Below are 17020 nucleotides of genomic sequence, written 5' to 3' on the forward strand. Positions count from 1 at the left end.
TGTGGCAATGTCTTAATTTATTTGTGACAAACAAACTAGTCACGTGAAAATGGTGAACAAATTAGTCTTTTAAAGAGTAGCAGGGTTTACAACCGAAGCCTTTTCTGATGACTACTTGCTTCATTTACTCGTGTCCTGTAGGGATCTATTTAGCAATAATTGTACTTGTACTTCCAGCGATTTATACTGTTTACGATATTCGCCTTTAGTCTCTAATAAATAAAAAAGTTTATCACGATTTTTTAGAAATTTAAAATGGATTTATTTTAGTCTTTTTAAGGACTAATATAGGTCTTTTTTGAATTTGTGAGAAATCACAATTTTAACTAAATGAGTCCATTTTAAATTTTTTATGAACCACGATGAACTTTTTTATTGATTAAGAATCAAAATAGACGTCGTAAAAGTTGACTGAGTACCAAAAAAAAATATTTACTCTTTTTACTAATCAGAAACAATTAGCTATGACACGGACTTACAAGTTACAAATGAGACAAAAAGGAAATTTTGCTATCAAACTTTTATGGCTAATAAATGGTTTGAAGGTTCCAAGGACCACAACAGCTGATTTCATTGGATTCTAACCATATCCATTCTTCTCAATCCTATCCAAGTTTCCATCTCTCCATCACTTAGCCAACAAAGTAAACAACTTTATGCTATGCTAGCTTTGCTTGAGCACTCGTCCTAGATCAGAATCTAGACTTCTCTTTCTCTTGTTTGGCCAACTTATTAAGTTCTTTTCTTTATTGAATTCTTCTCCCTGCAATGCCAGGAACCATCCTGGTTTCAGGTACTAATTGTCATGTAGTAGTAATTCAAGAACCTCAGCCCCCATATGGTTTTTTTTTTCTTACTTTTCTTCTCTATTCATTTTACAGTACTGGAATTCATGGATCTTCCGTTATCATCATCAACATCCATAAGGGGTATGCAATTGATCTTGCTTTTAAAATTTGTCCTTACTTCTCCTCTCCACCACCTTTAAATGCCAATTATAACAAAGTTATTGGTAAATGAATGCAGTTTCCTTGGGGAAAATAGAGTACCCAATCAGTGACAAGGGAAACTTTTCCTTGTAAGATTAACTTAGAACTCTACCTTGTTTATATGATATGATGTTGCAACCATTTCTATGTTATAATATGTTTGTTCTGTTGTCTTGTTCAGCCCATTAACTAGCCTCCGTGATGATTTGATTTTTAAAATTCAGGATATTGAGGGGAATGAAATATCACGTGCAGGTTAATTTCTATACACATCCCAATTCAAAAACTGGCCTTATTATAATCAGCCAAAGACTAAACCTGTCTAACGAGTAGTAGTAAATAATTAGCAGGTGTTCATATCAGGTTGATATTAGAGAAAGGTGTTTGGGAAGACACCTTTCCCCTTGGGGCCGGGCACTTGCATTTGAAGTTGCAATTCATCCTTAATGATGAAGAGCGTGACAGAATTCGTATAATGGTACTTATTTCTTTCATTATATACAATTTGTATTGTACTTATGCTTATGAACTTTCTTAAACATTTCATATTTAATGCCTCTGTCAATTATTGTCTTCATTGATACTGAGCTAGTGCTAGATGAGTGAAATGTATATAATTTAAAACAGCCATAATATGGCACATAGAGATAGTAAAATTTGAATGTCATTAACTTGTTGAGACAGGATTTAAAGCTGTGGTTATTAGTGTCATTACATTAACTTTCCATCTTTGATTCTGCAGAGGCAATCTGCATTAAAGAAAAAACATAATGAGCTTCTTAGTAGAAGTCAAAGAGGTGCAGAACGTGACAGTAGTACTGTTATTGACAATGCTGCATTACCCTTCAGCTCAAATGATGAGGTCTCAGGTTTGATCTTACTTTGCTGATTAAAGAAACAATGAAAACTTAAAGCAGAAATTCAATAATAAGAATAGTAAATATAAAGAACCTTTGTAGTTTTTGAATGCGGTCCTACATTCCCTCAAAGGCTTTTTCCTGATGTTTTAAGTGCTCCATCTTCTCAAGAATGGCCAATGAAACACCCTCAAATAGAAGGAGTTTCTCGATTAGAAAGTCCTGTTGGTTTCTTCGATGACAAAGAATCTGCTACTGGAAATGTAGTTGGGGCTCAGCTTGACCAGAAGCAGCTAAACACAGTTAAGGATGAATTAATTTGCAGCTTAGTTTCATTTTGTCCTAACAAGAAGACATTGGAAAACGTACTATTGTTTGTTTAATGGTCATTTTGCATGTCTTAGAACATTGCAGATCAATATAAGGAGACCTCACCATCAAAACCTGTGTCAGAACCAGCCAATCAGTCACCACCTGAGAAACAACCTCAGAGAGTTATTGCTTCAGAAGAAATGGGAATTTGGCTAGGCTCGGGAGAAATAGATAATGTGACAAATAATTTGATACAACCTAAACAGGAGGAAGATGGTGTTCAATATTCTGAGAAGAAGAGCTCACTGAGGAGAACTCCCAGTAATGTTAGGAAAATGATAAGTGCTTTTGAATGTGGTATGGCTCAGGTATAGTAAGTGTTGTGCTTTTACAATATCATCAACATATTATTTTGCATGCTCTTCAACAAATGGAGTTCAAATGGGATTTGTCTTTAAACAGGATAAGAGATCTCATATTAAACCACCTCCAACGAAATATCAAGAGAGTAAAACTGAAACAAAAGATTCTTCCAAGACTGAGCATTTGGAGCAAGATGAGTCATGGAACATAGAACCAGCAGGTTTCTTACAAGAAAGGGTGGAAAGTGCCCTAGAAGGTTCATATGAATTACGTATTCACAGGGATTCACCACAAAAACTGGATTCAGTGGGGCACTTTGACAACAACTATTATTCTTATGAAAGTTCTGGGGTTTGGATATTCCCAGATGAACTAAGAAAGATTTGTATAACAACTAGTGGTAAAAGTGTAATGAGTATAGGGGGAAGTCAAGATACAAAGCGCTTAAGTCATCAAAGGAGTTTGGATTTCTCAAAAATAAAAGTATGAAAGTTTGTTCAATTATCAAAATTAAGCTATTTATGAGTAATATATTCCTTACCATTATATCTGTACGTGCCTTATTTACTACCATATATTGAGCAGTTCCCTTCTGAAAGAAACATTTAAGAAGAGAAGTGGATTTTAACATTAAACTTGCAATTTGATTAGTAGAATCAAATTATGTATTCTCTTCTTCTTATTCCTTTATTTTATTTTTCTGGTGGAACAGAATGCAGCATATGTTGGAACTGGAACTGAGGGGAGCAAGCATGAAAAGATACAGGAAATTGAAGAATCAAAGACCAATACTTCAGATGATAATATAGATGAAAATTCTGGAGGACCAATTAATCAGGTTACAATCAACATTCAATTTAGAAAATCTTGCTTGTTTAACTTCAAAATTTAATGCCTTAAATTTTGGTTAGATCTTGGTGGTGGTACTCTAGGAAAAAGAATCACTACTTTTATATTTGCACCACTGACACCAAGTTAATGAGTTAGTATAAACAATATTGCAGTTAACTATCCTGTATTTCGATATAGTAGTTCAATCTTAAATAGAAGTAAAAAAGATTGCAAATTCTCTTCTCTTTAGTAACATCCTGCTCTCAGCTATTGTTTAAGAATGCTTATATGCACTTTTCCCACACCTTCACCTCTCAGGTAATGAAAGTTGCAATCATTATAGGGTTTGGAATACTTGTTCTCCTTACTAGACAGAGAAAAAGAAGGTATGAAAATTAGATGATTTCCTTGTTATATTTCTTTACTTTGTCCTGTAAATTTTATCATATCATGCATTGGCCATCTTGTGAATGAATCGAATGCACTTTCAAATTTGAAATTATGCATATATTGTGTAATTGTTTGATCGTCTATTGCCTAATATATTCTTGAAGGTTCATTTTATTTGCAATATTTCATTGGTTCTGATTTTCATTTTTCAATCCAGAAGAATTTTAACATTAAAAAAAAAAAAAACTCACATCCCGTTAAACACGACTAGCGAGTGTGGGGTGGAGAAAATTCTTGTACGTAGCCTTACCCTGCATAATTGCAAAGAGGCCGTTTCCTGGATTAACATTAATGCTAAGACATATTTTTACTGATCTATTTCAACACTCATAATTCTGTTGAAGAATCCAAGTATAAATGATTGAACAAAGAAGTCCCACATTGGTTAAGAATAGACTAAGTGAACACCATATAAGTGGAAGGATCCATATATCTACTTTCTTAAGGTTTTGGGTTTGATTGTGGTGTTCCGAGTTCATTTAATGTTTGGCTCATAGTTCGCCCAACAAATTCCTCTGCCTGTATTGCTGGCTATAGGAAAAGTGCACATATAATTCTACTACAGCAATAATTCCTCTGCCTTGCGTCCTCAGCGATTCTAAAATTTTTTGTATGTGCAGAAAAAAATTTATTTGAAGAAATTTAAACTGTTATTTATAGGAATTGTGTGCAAAAACCCTTGCAATGAATTTGACGAAAAGAAAAAGGATATATAAAAAATTATAAGCTACATAATTCCTATGAATGTGAAGCAAGCACTGTGAAATTATGCCTTGTATTGCATAGGCTAGATGCTGAAAACAATTGTAATTTTATAATTTATTATATTCAAGATAGGATTTTGTGTTGGGAAATCTACTACTGGCATCACTTCACACTTTATTGCAAAATACAAACAAGCTTATTTTCGGTGTTCATGCAGTTTTTGCTTCTTTTCTTCTACCCTGGTGTGAATTCTCTCAATATAACTCAATGTAATAGTCATCCTCAACACCTTTTCTGTGTTTGCTGGCACAATTCATCAATTTTGTTAAGGCATGCTTGATGGCATAATACCGTAGTCTTGGAGCAATTTTTATGTGACAATTGTTTCAAGTTGCAGCATTTTGTTCCAAATTATTCTGCTGCTTATTTTGTTTTGGTATGTAAGGGAATTTCTAATTAGAAATGAAGCAAGAATTATAGATGATTGAATCATTCATTTCTAAAATCCATTTTTTCAAAAGGATCAGTGCACTGATTAGTTTTAAGAAATTCTGCTCCAATACACTAAGAAGTTTTTGTGCCTTTAAGTCTGTACTCTGTAATAATGAAGAGAGGCAAAATGATGTGTCTAATTTTCTCAATTTACCAGAATGAAGGAGAAAACTGCCTGAGAATCAGTTGCTCTTGTTACCATAACAATTAACAAACCACAATTCTTCATCTTTTGAAGCACAAGCATCTGTAGGCTGCAGTTAACAACTTTCAAATTTCAAATGCTGGGTCAAATCTTAGTGCATTCTTATCCTGTTTGTTGAACACCTTCTATGAGATGACACCTTGGCATTGCTGAGACAATTGCACCGTTAGCAGCTAAATATGTTAAAAATGAAGAAGCACAAACATTAATATTCAGTTAGCTTGAAGGGACCTGAGAGGCTTAATAACATTACGCACAGAAAGGAGTGTTTGGATTAGTTGTAAAAAATATAAAATAAAAAAATGTGGCGGGGCAAATTTGGCAAAGAAATCACATCTATAAAATAATCAATCTAATTATAATGAAAATGTTGGAAAAGATGTTTTTTTTTTTTTTTTTTACCAAATACCATTGACACAAGTGGTAAGGGATTCGTGTCTCAATTGCAAGCGACCAAGGGTGTAAATGGGTTAGGTTGATCTACAGGGACCTATGGCCTAACCTATATTAGGCTGATTTGACTTATTATAAATAGTAAAATAAAACATGTTTAGATTTTTAAAAAAATCTATTTAGAAAACAGGCTATAAATTTTTTTTTGTACATATCGGGTCTATAAGCCTATAGGTCGGCTTATATCATATTATTTATTTTAAATAAAATTATGATTTTAATAATTTTGAATAATAAAATGATATTATTTTAATTATTCTTTTAATTGTTGAATGTTTAATAGATTTAAACAGGCTAACAGGTCTAGGCCAATATTTTTATTTTTGAAATATAGATCAGACCAAACTTATAATTTGGGGCCTATATAGATTAATAGACCAGGCCAGACCCAAGATTTTTTACACAGACCTTACCTATTTAAACTAAAGCTTAGCCTAGCCTATTTACACAACTACAAGTGACATTGCTCGAATCGGACTAGTCCAAAGAATGATTTGGTTGAGGAAACTAAAAAATAATGTTTTTTGTTGCATAATTATAATCAATTTTTCTCTTTCCATTACCCAACGCTTCATAATTTACACAAAATAGCATTTTAAAGAAAAAGAGTAATTCTTGGCGGGGAAATTTTTTTTTGCAAACATTCAATAATCAACTTTATAACATTGTTCTTTATTGTTTCGATATACAATAAATAGGAGAAAGTCTGCAGGCCCATGTGTTTTCTTGCTTACAACTAGCACATTTTGTCAATTTAGTAAAGGGATTTGGTTCTGACTCAACCAGTGGTGGGTTCTACATTTATTAAAAAAAAAAAAAAAATTACACACAAATCGAAGGATCACAACATGAGAATATTCTCGTGCAACATGAGAAAATGTTTTCCCTATATTAAATATGCATTACATAGTTAGCATTTGAGGTTTATTGGGCCTATTTAATTACTTGGTCTTTTTACACTTTTTATTTGGAAAATAGAAACAAGTATAATCAATTTTAGTCATACAATATTAGGATCCCATTGTTTAAATTTTTTTTAAAAATGATATATCTTTTTAGAGTTTTATTTAGAAGTTGCTATTTTTAACTTTAAAAAAAAATACCAAAACATTTATATACGGAGTTTTTACTATTCGAGTTTATTACTAATAAAGATAAAACGGATACGGTAAATACTTTCTCACAATTTTTTATACTGATCACTTTTCAATAAATAAGAATATATTTATTCTTAAATTTTAATAAATTAAAATCATTATACACTTGAAATTAAGTTAATGATAAATACGTCAATGATGTGTTGGTCAAAATAGAAAGAATTCAAATTCCTTAAATATATATAGTCTTGAGTTATTATCAAGATTCTGCCAAAACAAAATGATAATTGGGAGTTCTAGCCGAAAGTTTCAGATTCATCATCTGAAATTCAGTTTGGCAAAAGGGTGATGCGACCTTAAAATGTTGTCATCTTTGGAGAGAGGACGTAATACTGCATGAAGTGCAACGGGTCTTCAATAGTCAACACCCAATGGAACATGTGGCTGGGTTGTCTTTAATATGTGTTGCGTTACATGAATTGACAATATTTTACTACAACCATTTTAAATGGTACAAAGTTATTCTTCTTAATTAGTTTGAATTCGAGTTTTAAAAAAATACCAAAAAATTATGAAAGTATTTACCATAGCCGTTTTATCTTTATTAGTAATAATTTGGGCCCAAACAGCTGTCTATAGCGACACCTTCTCGATAAGAAACAGAGGATATGCTTCAAATCTTCCTCTTTAATTTGCAATATGTGTAGTGTGTACAGAGGGACAAAAGGGAACCGACCACTTTCAATAGTAGCAAAATACTGACAAATTATTTTTTTCCTACTATTTTTTATAACTGTTCTTATAGTATTAAAAATATACTTACCTTATTTTATTACTTAAAAAAAATATAAAATGATATAACTGAAATTATGTATAAATATCATTAATTCTCCTAATTAAGGCATAATTCGCGATGCAAACAAACGCAACATCAACATTTCATATTTATATACTCCAAGAAATTAAGATTCATTCTCAAAACTATCATGCATGTACAAAAAACATTAACATAATAACCACATTATTATGTACAGCATCATCAACTATATATACATAGATATATATATATATCTGCTAAGAAAAACTGAACTTCAAAATTATGGGTGATGGTTAGTCCTAAAGAAAAGCCTACAAAGGAATCTGTGCCTGCTGCCACGCTTGGTGCTTCGTGCTGTTGCTTTCACTGGCTGAGACTGCATGCTTAACATGTTCCACATCACCTCCACATCTCTGTACCCACACATTTGTACATCATCTCGAAGCTTCAGCAAACCACCAACTTGGTCACAATCGCCACCGTATTCACCACCACCACCCCTACCTCCTCCTCCTCCTCCTCCTACACCACCTGCATGCTCAAAAGTTGATCAAAATGGTTGAATTAATGGGTATTCAAAAGAAATAAGAATGTGTTATATAATGCATGATTTTAATAAAATGTAAATTTTCATAAATTAGACATCTTTTATATATAAAGATAAAATTTCTATAAAAAAGAAGAAGATAAGACATTAATACTTTAAATAACAAAATTATCATTCAATTCATAAATTAAAAAATATATAAGACAAATAATTGTAAGTGGAATGGAGGACCAACCAGATTTGTGAAGCTTGAAACGGGTGGAGAGTGAAGTCCAAGTTTTAATCTTATGCAACCTACTAATCCATCTTTGAAGTTTATGGAGACTCTTTGGTGGAGAAAGAACCATGATCGGCTTCAAACACAGACGCTTCATGAGTTTAATGTGAATAGGATCATTTCTATATAAATGCATAGAGATATATTGTGCTGATGAAGGATTGATGAATTGAAGGAGAAGACCACCGAAAGCTCAAGACTTTTGTTGATGGAGGTGCCAGGCGTCTCATGTTGGCACATTCCACCAAGACACAAGTCCCCAAAATCCCTCTAATAAAACACCGTTTTTTCCTGCCTTTCGCTTTGTTTGTTTTTGATGATTTGGCTGTTCTTCTGCTTCTTCTAGTAGGAATGACACAATGGACGTTTGGTAGAGGAGAAATTTTTTTTTTAACCGAGAATCTTAATTTTTAAAAATATGATGAAAACATTTAGTTTACGATAATATTCAAAAATTTAAAATTTAAAAAAATTTAATTTCTCAAAAATTCTAAAAAATACCGACTACCAAACGCTCCCTAATAGTATTAAGATGAGTTTTGCTTGTTACACTTCACTTATCGTCTTAAATTAAATGGTCCACGTTTGTATGCATGCTTCCCGGTTGAGCATGTTAATGAGCACAGTCACTATTGAACCACATAGTTATGGGTTTTAAATTTTAAATATATGATGGAGTTTAACTTTCATTAATTAGAGTTACATTTGAAACTGCCATGTAATTTGTAGTGTTTTTTTTTTTTTTTTTATCCATCTTGCTTTTTATTAATGAGTTAATTTTGTATGTTCACATCAGTTAATGCCTGAAATTATATACTTGACCAGTAATTATTTGATTTGGGGCACTCAATGAATTAAAAATAAGAATTTGAGTGTTTGACCATGAGATATGATAATATTTTTACTGCTATATAGTAGTAGTTAGTCTTCAGTACTACTGCCACTTACAACATTACACGTGTATTGCTTTACCCATCATTCTACCCTACGTGCCAGAGAGTACGAATTTTGTTTCCCTATTCATATTCTTTCTCTCATCGTTTCTGGACCTCTCTTCTTAGTCGCACATCCAACCTCACCACTCCGCCACTATCGTCTCCTACCCGTACATCACCGTGCAACCCTCGCAAACCACAACCAGATCCAGCCAAGTTTTAGGCAACACCCTTGCTTAAGTGCCAAAATTGACTCTGATAATCTGCATCTTCCAGCATTGCATTGAACAACACCTTATTCATGAAACTTCCAATAATCTGCTTGCAAATACAATTCCTCCTATGCATACAATAACTATTGGTGTAATTGTTTAACAAAAATAAAAGAGAGAGAATACATATGTTATTTTCATTGTTGATCCTCACATTTTCTTCATGTTATTTTTCTTTTTCTCTCTCTCCCCTAAATTTATGCCTTTCAAGCATTGTAGGTGACTTAAATTTTAGTTTTTCTGCACTTAATTTGTTTATTTGGGGAGTGGATTATGTTAGAAAATCATAACCATAAAAATATGAATCAATAGTGGTAAAGAAAGAGAGAAAAAGAAGAAGATATGTAGTTATATATATATATATGAGTTCGTTTTTTCTACGTTCAACGTAGATACCTTATCTACGTTGAGCCCAAAACGTTTTGAGGCGGAAATCAATGTAATTTTGTAATTATAATTTATTTCAGGGTTATAATAGTCTTTTTCATTATAATTTTTTAGTTTTTTAACTCAAAACGACGTCGTTTTGGGAGAGCGAATGTAGATAACTTATCTACATTCACTTTAGAAACATTAAAGCCTATATATATATATATATATATATATATATATATATATATATATATATATATATAGGGCAAGATATTCGTACTTCAGTATAAGAGTTAGAAGTCTTACATTCAATCTTGATCATTGATCCACTTATATTCAATGGCTCACATTACTAAAAAATTAGAGCCTTTAGATATAAGCGAGATCAATGGTCAAGGTTGAGAGTGTAACTTACACTGATGTAAAATAATCTTGACCCTATATATATATATAAGGGTTCTTTTGACTCCAGAGTAAGACTTTTAAGTCTTACTCCCCATCTCAGCCGTTGATGGACGAAAATCAACAGTTGTCATTTATAGTGTAATTAATAATTAATTAATTAATTAATTAATATAACTTCTTAAACTATAACCGTTGGATGGACGAAAATCAATGGCTAGGATGAGGAGTAAGACTTATAAGTCTTACTCTAGAGTCAAATGATCTTTCTCCATATCTATATATATGGAGTTTACATTTCTACAGCTGCTGTACGTGCAGCAATCAACAAGGGCCGAAGGAGGGGGTGCTAGGGTGGGCGGCCGCCCCCTCCCTAAAATTTGAAGAATTTTTTTTTACGCTAGACTGCACTTCTTCCTTCTCATCTAGCAGTGGTTTCTATTTTTACGCCATCATTTGTTGAAGAACTTGTTTTCTCATCTGCATCACATTCCCTTCTTCAGTTGGTTTATAAGTTATAGTTTCATCATGCTTCTCAAATTCAGATTCTGTTGTATCCTCATCAAGCAATCCCATTAGCAGTTCCGCACTACATTCCCCATCTTCAGCTTGTATTTCTCTTTTAGAAATACAAACCTCTCTTTTGGTGGTGACCCAACAGTTTTCAATGAGCTTCACGTTTCCTACACCAGTTTCCCCTCTAGGTATTCCTCAATAGATTTTGTTCTTCGCTATTCTCCCTTCTCTTCCATCTGGGTCACTCTGGTTAGAGCTCAAAATCATGAAAATCAATTCATTTTTCAAAAGGGTTGTTCTGGGTTGCTCTTGTTTTATTTTGTTATTTTGTTTTCTAAAGTTGGTAATTTTTTTATCTTGTTTTTTCATTTTTTTTTTGTTTTACACATGGCTCATTTTCTTGCAATAGTCCTTTTTGAATATATTTGAAATAGTCTAGATTGAGAAAGCTATTAACTTGTTCAGATTTGAGATTGAAACTAGTTGTGGAGTTAAAGTATCCCGCCTCTGTGAAAATTTAATGGAGATTAGTGAGATTCTACTTATGATTTTTGCTTCCATTTCATTTTTATGTTATGTTGTTGTAGTTAAATGTGCCTAAAATTTATTGGAGATTAGTTCTTTTGTTTTCTAAAAATCATTTCTTTTGTGCGTGTACATTTTCGCCCCCCCCCCCCCCACCCATGAATTCCTGGCTCCTCCATTGGCAATCAAATATTTGCCATATATATACGTGAAAGCATTAAATGCATGGAATCATAACCATACAAAAGATGAAAGCATTAAATATGAGAAATCATAACCATTCACATGTCGTTCTTGTACGTAAAGCGGCTGCAGAAATGATTTTACCTATATATATAAGGATAGAATCTTTTGACATTGGTGTCAAACTTTAAAATTTAACACCAAATCTTAACCGTTTATTTTCGCCAATCAATGGTTATCATTTATTGTGAATTAATAATTAATTAATAAGTTTGATTCCCAATAAATGATATTTGTTGATTGGCAAAAATCAATGGTTATAATTTGGTGTCAAAAGATCCTGCCCTATATATATGATATTAATGTTTCTCGTGTGTTGTAAGAGAAAATTTTATCTCCTTCACAGACATAAGTGTGTGGGATCACGTGAAGAGAAAAGAGAGAAAAAAATATGGGTCTCACATACTTTTACGTGTGTGTAGGAGATAAACCTAAAACACTAATCCCTTTATATATATATGGGATATGATCATTTGACACCGATGTTAAATTTAAAATTTAACACCCCATCTGAGAGTCGTTAGATCAAAAAAGATCAATGGTGTCACATGCTTACAAATCAAAGTCATTGATCTTTTTTGATCTAACGGCTCTCAGATGAGGTGTAAAACTTTAATTTGACACCGGGGGTCAAAGAATCTTGCCCATATATATATATATATATATTCCTGTTTTTGCAGTTGTGATAGAGGGGGAAGGTTATATTTACAAACTTTTTGTATAGAAACTCTTACAAACTACACTATGTCTTACTGGTAAGACACTCTTAAGTGAAGTCTTACCGGTTAGACATAGTGTAGTTTGTAACAAAAAAGTTTGTCAATATAACCCTTCTTGTGATAGAGACCTCAAACTCAAATTAAGAACTAACAACAAATAACAGATAATTTGGTCTGATGGAAATAATCTTTCATATATGTCTGCAATTTCCAAGATGATTATAATGGAAAGATGTTGTGCAATTTGTAATTAATTTTAAATCCTCCACACAAATACGCAAGTGCACATGTCACAAGTAATAAAGGAATGTATGAGTCCAAGTATCGTTCCCACGGAGATAAGTGTCAAGTAATGATTATTTAGGTGAAGAAAGTGAGTAAAGTGATTGATTATGATTGTTGGTTTTGTAAAATAAAAGACAACTAATAATAAGAAACTAAAATAATAGGTATTAAGATGATGGATGAGATATAGGTCAGGATCAATTTCCCTGATACAGCAATACTAAAACGATGCTTTAACAATGATATATCAATGTTTAACTAGTAACTGAACACTAAGGTATGCTGGGGCTTTTGGCCGACCTAACATATATACTCAACAACTAATTCCCACATCTCTATGGCCAAACTAATCACTGAATTTATTCAAGTTCAAGTTCTAGGCTATGTGGTGTGAATGATCTCTCTACCCACAGCTTAATCAAGTTAAATTAACCTAATTAATCCACACAATTTAACAAGGGCCTGGATTTGGAAACCTCTCGGCCCCAACCTTTTCAATATCACATATGTATCTCTCGACATGCATACATGAATAAGATTTAAGCAAACTCGTTGAATAACTAATTAAACATTAACATAAACAAAGTTTAGGCATACATCTCAATGTTACAGCATAGGTACTTTATCACCTAACCTATGGAGCAATTTAGCTCATAATGTAATTTAATAAAACAGAGAAAAGAAAGAAAGAATTCATTGGAAAACAGAAAAGAAGTTGAAAACAATTGCTGTAGGAAGACGTCGTCACTGCCTTGCTTCAGCACTGCTCCAGCGCTGCTCTTCCTCTTTCAAGAACCTCACTATCTCCCTCTAAAACTCTCCTCCTTGCTTCTGACCTTCTGAACCTTCAACCTCTCTAACTGTGTTTCGAACTATGTTTCTCTCGTGGATGAGCTCTTCTTAAATAGGAAAAATAGTTGGGCTTTGGGCTTTAGGAGTTAAGAGTGGAGATTGTTGAATCCGGTTGCTGCAGCCTTATCTTATCCCTAAATTCTTGGGCTGGTGACACTTGATTGGATAAGATCTTTATCTTCTTGATTATCTTGTGCCAATACTGTTGTTGACCGAACAAGAGTTTTGTTGTCATTGTTCTTTGGGATTTTGGGATAAGACTCCATCCTTGAAATCGTCCTTGATCTTTGGGATTTTCGGAATTGTTGGCACTTAATTGGATAAGATCTTTATCTTCTTGGTTTTCTTGTGCCAATGTTGTTGACCGAATCAAGGTTGTTGTCCTTGTTCTTTGGGGATTGGATAAGATTCAATCTTTGAATTTGTATTTTGACCCTTGTGATTTCTGAACTAAATCTCCAGAAACTTCCTTTGCTTGCTGGTGTATTGTTGAAGAATAACTAACTTTGAAATTCAAAAGTTAGGTTGTTCCTTTTGTCCACGCTGTCATGCTGTAGCGCTTGCTATATCATTACTTCGTCAGCTTCTCTGCTACAACATTCCTACTTCAATTTTCCCTGCGAAGACAAACATTCAACAAGTCATCTTTTCTTACGCAAAATCAAGGGATATTGTCTTATTTTCCATACTTAGTCATCTCAAAGCACTTAATCATAATATACAATAATCAACTCAAATATCATGCAAAGTGGCTAACTTATATGGAATTTATGCAACAAATTCATCATAAAAATAACAAATTAACTCTCATATGGGAGAGTTATCAAAAGACAGTAAAACAGAGAGACAAATTACAATAATCGTGACCAGAATACTAAAATGAAAATACACAACGCAGGAAAAAGAAAGTGATAATATCAGGTTGACTCTGTTGTCTTCCTTACCCAGTTGTGAAATACATTAGGCACAGAGTATTATTTATTTAGTTTTCTTTAATATCTCCAATTTGTCTATTACATTTGTGCAATTATTGTTTTGGAAAGTTCACTGTGTAGTTTTGATTTGAAAGCTTCAATCAAAAATCTGAACGGTAGAACTTTAGTACCAGATGCGCTCCAACTTATATCAAAGTGTGAGGTCGATCCAACGATACATTTGAGAGAAAACCTTCTTGTAAGACAACTGCCTTATGCAGAATCTTGCAAACAAACCGGTTAGGTTTAAAATTTTATGGTAATCCTTTATACCTTCAACCAATAAATCCACCATTAGATATGAAAAACAATGATCAGTTGGAAACTTGTTTGAAAAATTTCAGCTTAATTAAATAGTGGATGAAGGAGATATCAAAGATAGAACACTGCTACCTCACAATCTAGCAACAAAAACGAGTTTAAATGGTTGCTCACATGCTCTTCTTGGCTTTCTTTCAACCAAGCCTTGTTGTCTTTCCCTCTCCTTTACACTTTAAGTTGATGCTTACACATGTTTAAATAGTTGCTGAAATTTTTCTTCAAGTGGGAATCCTAGCTTTTCCTTATTAAGCTTGACTCGTTTGGCCTTTTAATGCTAAAAGCCCCACACTTAATTAACTATATGGTCTTGTGTCAGTTGATAAATGCTTTGGCTACTAAATGTTCTATACCTGTTTTTTTGCAATCTCAAATTTTTTCCTTCCTATAGTATAATACAATTATACTTTTATGGTCTTGTGAATTGCTCAGGGTCTGTTTAATGCACCACTCCTCAGGCTTCTCACAGTCAATGGCTCTGGTGGTTTTCTTTGCCAAACACATTGATCACTTGGGCATTGTAACATGCTCTTCAGCTAGCATGTCTGCACCTTAAAACGAATGACATTTATTGGACGTAAACCAAGTCTCTCATGCAGCTGATGATATGGAGCAAAGAAATAATAAAGTAGCCACTAATAAAGTTGTTGATAATGTGGCAGCTAAGAAAGAAAGCCACGCTAGCTCCTCAGTAATGTCTCCAATGTTATTCGTGGGTCCCACGTGAATTTGTTAAACTCTGTTAGTTAGATTCAAATAGTTAGTTGATTCCTTAGTTTTGTTAACATTATTTGTGTATAAATATATGAATTCAACAGTAGGCAAGTAGTGAGAATCATTCTTCAAGATGAGTATCTGATTTTTCTCTCTCGTGGTACTTAGTTTGTGAGATGATATCAGAGCTTCTTAGCTATGGTATCTACCATTTCTGCTGTAACTGAGTCTTCTTCTTCATCATCTTGTTTCTTCTTTATTCCAAGGGTTGAACTCATCCAAATTACTTGACCAATCCTGGCCATCCATTTTTCTGCATCCAAATGAGAATCTTTCTCTCGTTATTGTGAATGGGAAAAACTACCACATTTGGGCATGAGCTATGAGCATGGCGTATATACAAGAATAAGCTTGGATTCGTTGATAGAATCGTTGCTCCACCGGCCATTGCTAATCCTCTATACGTTGCATGACAAAGATGTAATACTATGCTCATTGCTTGGATTCATAGATCAATTAGCACTTTCATCAAGAGATCCATTTTATAGATAGATCGAGCTTCAAATATTGTGGATTGACTTGAGGAATCATTTTAATCATCAAATATTTAGACTTTCAGATATTCAAGAAGATGTGTATAGCTTCATCAAGGAGAAATGAATATGACAGATTACTTCATTGAGTTGAAGACTCTTTAAGATAAGCTTGAAAATCTCTATCCTTTGCCTTTATGTCATTGTGTTGTTCTCTACAATTGTGGCCTCATCGAATTGATACGTACAAACAGAGAGCAAGATCAAACAATCTGGTTCTTGAAAGGTTTGAATGATCAATATGCTCATGTCAGATCTCAAATCATGATGTAAGATTCATTGCCTTATATCGGTTGAGCTTTTTTCTTAGTTATGCAGTAGGAGAGGCAATTTGAAATAGGATTATAAGGTAAGTCATCTTTAGTGTCTCGTGCTTTCACTAATACCTTAAGTTATGGTAAGAAACCTTCGAAGAAAAAGGAAATTGGCATCCAAATATGGGAGGTTGTGGACGTGGTACCAAAATATGCACCCACTATAGGACTAACCACACCATTGAGACTTATTATCAACTTCAAGAATTTCCTCCTAGTTATATAGCTGTTGGAAAGCAACGTAATACTGAGAATGCTTTAAGGCAGCATGGTGCTGGTGTTAGCAATCTTGCCCAACAGAAGTCTAAAACAAATGGATATGCTAGTGCTTTTAATGATGAACTGAAGATTAGAGTATCTTTTTCACAAGAACAGTATCAAAAGTTTACGAGTCTTCTACAAGATAGTCAAACTCAGTCAAGAAATAAGGATAAAACACCTCACTCTAACAATTTAGCAAAAGGATTTACTTTGAATATAGCCTTAACTTTCTTGCCTTCAAATGACTCTACAGTTAATATCCAATGGATCCTTGGTACAAGAGCCAAATAACATGTCTGTTTAGTGCTATCACTTTTCAATTCAATTTGT

The 17020-nt window shown here is 33.2% G+C and overlaps 1 protein-coding gene across 2 annotated transcripts; it reads left to right on the forward strand.

The window, feature by feature from the left end:
• Positions 1 to 644: 644 nt before the first annotated feature.
• Positions 645 to 4970, forward strand: LOC133306471 (uncharacterized). 2 transcript variants are annotated; one of them, XM_061506796.1, is made up of 12 exons: positions 645 to 793; positions 882 to 929; positions 1027 to 1078; positions 1171 to 1244; positions 1340 to 1467; positions 1732 to 1858; positions 1949 to 2148; positions 2251 to 2526; positions 2621 to 3004; positions 3234 to 3359; positions 3671 to 3738; positions 4725 to 4970. In XM_061506796.1, exons 1-12 carry the CDS (start codon positions 769 to 771, stop codon positions 4753 to 4755), a joined length of 1539 nt encoding a protein of 512 aa, XP_061362780.1. In that variant the 5' UTR covers positions 645 to 768; the 3' UTR covers positions 4756 to 4970. The 2 variants fall into 2 exon arrangements, with proteins under 2 accessions (XP_061362780.1, XP_061362781.1); XM_061506797.1 differs by having other exon boundaries at positions 2018 to 2148.
• The last annotated feature ends 12050 nt before the right edge of the window (positions 4971 to 17020 follow it).

Source organism: Gastrolobium bilobum, unplaced genomic scaffold (assembly GCF_033153095.1).
Source record: "Gastrolobium bilobum isolate Gb01-03AN ecotype WA unplaced genomic scaffold, APGP_CSIRO_Gbil_v1 utg1261, whole genome shotgun sequence".
NCBI lineage: Eukaryota > Viridiplantae > Streptophyta > Magnoliopsida > Fabales > Fabaceae > Gastrolobium > Gastrolobium bilobum.

Bases quoted from the DNA above. Each gene is read 5' to 3' on its own strand.
- LOC133306471 (XM_061506796.1), top strand. From the start codon at position 769: ATGCCAGGAACCATCCTGGTTTCAG. The intron at 1,079-1,170 runs GTAAGATTAACT...TGTCTTGTTCAG, and splicing joins GACAAGGGAAACTTTTCCTT to CCCATTAACTAGCCTCCGTG. The intron at 3,005-3,233 runs GTATGAAAGTTT...CTGGTGGAACAG, and splicing joins TGGATTTCTCAAAAATAAAA to AATGCAGCATATGTTGGAAC.